Source organism: Alligator sinensis, unplaced genomic scaffold, assembly GCF_000455745.1.
Source record: "Alligator sinensis unplaced genomic scaffold, ASM45574v1 scaffold518_2, whole genome shotgun sequence".
NCBI lineage: Eukaryota > Metazoa > Chordata > Crocodylia > Alligatoridae > Alligator > Alligator sinensis.
The window spans coordinates 479,012-484,372 of record NW_005842779.1 but is presented as its reverse complement, the minus strand read 5'-3'; the positions used below and the strand labels follow the sequence as shown (position 1 = coordinate 484,372).

The window sequence follows — 5,361 nt, the reverse complement described above, 5'->3', positions numbered from 1 at the left end:
GAAAGAGAAATCAGCCTAGACTACATGTGCCACAGAAAAGACCCTCCTCCATTGTGTGGCATGCCAGTTATGTACTTAAGTGAAGATAAAATGTTCATCAGTCCCGCTCAGGAACACAAAAGGAACAGTTGCTTAAGGAGACAGACGTAGGCAAGTATAACTTATCCCTCCTGCAAGGTATAATTTGTGACTATTCTGAACACTGCACCCATTGTAAAGTCATGAAACAACTGTTGAAGTTTTGAAAGAATATATGCTAATCTCTGGTGTAACAGCTGAGAATTTAAGGGGTGAAATATGTGACTATGGCTGGTTTTAAAAGCCAATAATTCTCCTTTCATAGCATGGCTTTGCAAATCATGGGTGAAGGCACTTTTTATTGGCGTGCTCCCACCGCTACCACAAACAAAGTGTGAAGATAGGCAGGAAGTTTGATGTGGCCCCTAACAGGAAATCGGTGACTAGATGGTCCCTAGCCTCAGCGTGGAGTGGGCAGTCTTCCCCATCTAGCCTTTCTGACTCTTCAGATGACCTGAATGCAAACACTGGTATTGCCCCTGAGCTGCTTCCCCTGGCAGACAGTTGGACATGTCACTGTGCCAGCCTGCAGGCTGCCCAGGCTGACAGTGGGGAGTATCACGACAGAGAGGACAGTACCTGAGACCTCCAGTAGGTATAACCCCCCTGCACACACACGCATGCACACATGGCCCTTGCTAGGTTGATGTGGCTGTGCACAAGTCCTAGTTTACATGTACAAATAAAAGTCACGATAAAGCTCCAGGCTTGCCTGGCACTGGGTACCTTGGCCTTCATTCCTGGTTGCAACTGAGGAAAAGCTGGTACAGCTCAGGGGCGGAGGTGTGTGTGCGTGCAGGTGCAGAGACATATTGAGATTTAAAACTTTTATTAGTGAATATTAAAAAGCATAGGTATTTACATAGCTTTGTAGAGCTGGAAGAGAATATAGGACCCTGCACATGGCAGCTACATACCACATAGCTGGTGTATGTGGACACAAGCTAGAAGATGCAGTGAGTCATGCAGCCTGGGTTACATCTGTACATAGCCATGGCTCCCAGTGCCCCCATAACCAGGGCATTCACACTGGGATTGCCCAAGCAGGCTGTAAATCCATTCTGGGGTGGGATTAAGCAACACTTGTTTTAGGGATGATATATTCCATTTTCCTCCTTACAGCTCTCTACATAGAAACTAGCCCAGTTGCTGTCTCTGCAGTGTGCCCCATGGCCGGAGATAGCATCCTCCGCTGGAACAAATGCATTCCTTTCCCCCTCAAAAGCAATCGTTGGCATATAAGGGCAAGCTCCTTAATGAAAACAACAACTTCCCCATTGCCCTTATGTGCCCTTTACATAGCAGACAAATTCTTATCAAAGCCACTGAAAGGTAACTGCGTTTTCAAATACATTTTTAATTACGTTTCTTCCTTGAGAGACTTCTTGATTTATTGTTGGTTCCACTGTTTGCAACCCAGCGCGTGCGATACCGCCACTACTTCACTTCATCAGCCGCTCGTCTCAGATTCTCGTTGTGATTATTATTGCTGTACAACGGGGACCGGCATGTAGCAAGGAGAGTGGTCACGGGGAATCAGGACTCCGGGGTTCTTCCTCCCCCCGCAGCTGTCTCGCCGACTTGGTGCGTGACCACGGCAAACCTTATATTACATTCGATTCTCCTGTTCACCTAGTTGTGAAATGGGGAAATTACAAAGGTTAATTAGCTCATGTTTAAAGAAGCACTTGGGGATGTTAAAAGCGATTTCCTGTCAGTGCTAAATATTGCAGGTTGATCTGAGCTCACTGGAGGAACGGCCCTGCACAGGTGTGCAGGACTGCTGTCATTTATTTTAGGAGGCAGTTTTGCTATTTTGAAAATAACAGCGTTGAAAATAGGAAAATAATCAGGGGGGTGAATCACCAGAGCAAGGGGATGATTGGGCATAGGTTGCATTTCCATAGGGTGGGATCGTGGCTAAATGTTCTTTCCATTAGCCAGGCGTTTGCTGTTTGTGTCGGTCACTAACAGCAGGAGGAAGCCGAAAGGGAGGAACTGCTATTTGGTGACAATAAATAAATACATACATTCCCTTTTACATCCTTGTTATACTGCTGCCGTAGAACCTCATTTTCTTTCAGACACGTGTTTTGGACACCTTTAAACCAGGTATTTCTGAAACCGTAACCGAGCCCAAGAACTACATCTTAATAGACTGACCCGCGCGTGGTCCACTTCCTGTCTAGTCTGTAATTGCAGAAGATCACTCTGGCAAACAGCACTGATTGCCTTCAGGGAAAGGTGATAATAGAAAACTTTGGGTATTTTTAGCAGCATTTTTACCAGCATCATAAGATTTAGCCAGATTCCAGCTGGCACTTTGCAAACTGATCTGGCCCATTTCGACCACCTTGGTCACCAGCATTTGCTGCCCATAAGGATTTGGTGCTAAACCAGCTGCTGTTTTCTTATTCAACCACGTGTCCCCTTTCTCATGGGCTAAGGCTGTGAAAGCATTGCTTTCTCTTTTTGCAGAGTGATGGCATGTGAATGCTACTGTTGCCCAACATGGGCAGTCCTGATGAAGGCTTCTGTTACTTTTTCTGAACACATGTAAGGCAGCTCAACAAGTGGGCAATAACAGAATATGCACTAATTATTAGACCCACACCAACATGAACGCACTATTATTACAGCTGAGAAGTCGAGCACTCAGCATCTATGGACTGCAGAGTTAAAGCCTGAAAGCTCAGCCTTTGCTCTGCCTTCTTATGCCTGCTCCTGACGATAATAGTTAATACTGAACATCTCCACCTTGCAGCTGTTTTAAATCCAGAAAAGACTGTTCGATCTCTTAACCTGTCCGGTGTAACTGAACCCATAGCATGTCATCCTGTCACTCTTGTACTGAGCAATGTGTTTGCCTAAAATATATTATCCAGAAAGGTTCTCAGTCATGATTCAAAGAAGCATAAACGTACAGAATCCTATTCCATTGGTTAATCATCCCCACTGTTACTATGTGTGTCTAATTTCTCATTTCAATTTGTCTGGCTGTAACTTTCAGTAATTAGTACCTGTCATGTCTTTCTCTGCTAGATTGAAAAAGGCCTCTAGGATCCTGTGTTTTCTTTCTATGAAAGCATTGATATGCTGTAATGATGTCAATTCGCAGTCTTCTTAAACTAAACAGATCAAGCTCTTCAATATTCCTACAACGTCATTCTTTTCAGCCTTCAAATACTTTTTCTAGCTTTTCTTTATGTTCTCTCCATTTTTTTTAGGATCATTTTTTACAATGTGGATACCATGTAGAGAGGTAGTCAGCCCACTTTCCCCTATTTTCCCTATTGCATCCAAGCATTGCTGTAGCCTTTTTGCACCAGCATCACCCTGGGAGCACATGTTCAGTTGCTTGTTCTTTCTGACCCCTTAATATTTTTGGCATCATTGATGTCATGGATACAATTTCCCGGTCTCTATGTATGACCTACAGTCTAGGTTCCTAGACACATAACCATGTGTTTGATTGTATTGAAATTAATTTTGTTGGAATGGGTCCAGATCGCTCTGGATGGCTGCCCTGACTTTGGTGTTCTTTGCCGTTTTGACTTGAGTGAAATCAAGTCAAATTTGAATTTTCTGGGTTTAGTTGCTTCTCGGTTAGTCTGATGCAAAGATCTCATTGCACTGCTTGGACCTGCATGTTAATCAAAATGGTTCCATCAGGCTGGCTTAAACACTTTGTGAAAATCCACCTGTTATATAGCATCTACAAATAACACACATCGAAGTGCACATAATCACAGAGAACTTTGGGGGGGGGGGGGGGCGCAAACTCTGTCCTAGTTCAATTGGAGGCAGGTAATTTCAGTCTGACTGTTTCCAGCAATTTTAGTTGGGCACAATATTATTTACTTCTTGGTCTATCCTGCAGTGATGCTATTCCGCCTGAGAACCGGATTCATTTCAGTGGTAGGTGAAACGATCCCTGAATGTAGTTTGTATTTCACTTTAGGCTGGTCAAGCCCTGTTGGATCCTTTAAAGGTAAGATAGAGGGATTTTTCTGTTGTCCTGATCTTCCTTTTCTTCTCCCACAGTTTATGAGGTAGTGACTGTGACGGGAGATGTGCGGGGAGCAGGAACCGATGCTAATGTCTTTGTTACTCTCTTTGGAGAGTTAGGGATTACGCCGAAGACTCATCTCACCAGCAAGTGAGTACCAGAGGGAATTTAATAATCCTAAAGCTGAGCTGCATAATTATGTTGCCCTTTTGTTGAAATCATACACTGTTTCGCCAACAGATTCAGGTAGAACAGGGCCAAAGGCATGCAGGCGCTGTCAGGGAAATGCTGGTTTATGCTATGTGAATAGAGACCACCCTATTTATCAGGTGTACCGCACATTAGCTCCGCATCCTCCCTGAGTGCCACTCCGATCCCTTTCTTCTGCCCGATTTGCTGCTTTGCTTTCTGTTCCCTACTCTGTGCACCCTGCCCAAAATCCAGCTCTGCTTTCTGTTTCTTGTCCTGTGCTCCCTACCTGATCTCCTGCTCTGCCGTCCTGCCCTCTCTGCTGCTGTGTTGCACGTCCCTTCCCTGATCTGTGCCCTGCTGCGCACCGAGGCTGCCCGAGGCACTCATGCCACAGGTTGGCCACCCCTATGATATATGAGATATTCCTGGCTCTAGTGCCCTACAAACCTTCGTTGCTTGCTATGTGTGAAGTTGTGCAGACCATGCGCTGGAAGCCCCGTGTTTACTCTCAGCTGTCACCTATGCTCCTAAGAAATGAAAGTGCTCAACCAGTTGTACCCATTACCAAGCAGGTTTGGGCCCTGTCTGTGGGCAGTGCCTACAGCTCTTTCACACGCAGATCTGAACAGCCTCCCTTGGCTAGTAAGATATATGCCCTGGCCCTTTCACTACAGTATAAGAGTTGATGAAGTCAACATTAGGCTAAAGTTAGGCTTCTGGCTTTGTGTTTAGATACCTGAGCATCAGTGGCCTAATTTTCAGAGATGTTAATCCTGCCCCCACCCCCAAATGACCAAGGGTTTGAAGCACCTACAGTCATAAAAGGTCTATGCTCTGGGTGCAGGGATGACTGCAGGGGCTGGGCCAGCAGTGACAGTGGCCACCATTTGTGGATCCAGGGTTAGTGCCATGGTCACCCACCACTAATTACACTACTGGGTACCCAGCACCCTTGGACACGGAGCTACTTTTATTTAGGAGCCTAAATATGGATAAAGGAGCCTAATTTTACCCACAAAAGTGAAAATATGTTGTCCTGAACATTTTAAAAATGATGGTCCCAAACACGTCTATACAGGCAG

At 45.2% G+C, this 5,361-nt stretch overlaps 1 protein-coding gene across 1 annotated transcript in view; it reads left to right on the top strand.

Moving 5' to 3' along the window:
• Positions 1–3,479: 3,479 nt before the first annotated feature.
• Positions 3,480–5,361, top strand: part of LOXHD1 (lipoxygenase homology domains 1) — a 194,840-nt gene continuing 192,958 nt past the window's right edge. The window contains exons 1-2 of the mRNA XM_006034862.2: positions 3,480–3,504; positions 4,123–4,237. Coding sequence (XP_006034924.1) covers positions 3,480–3,504; positions 4,123–4,237 — 140 coding nt within the window. The remainder of the gene's footprint in view (positions 3,505–4,122; positions 4,238–5,361) is intronic.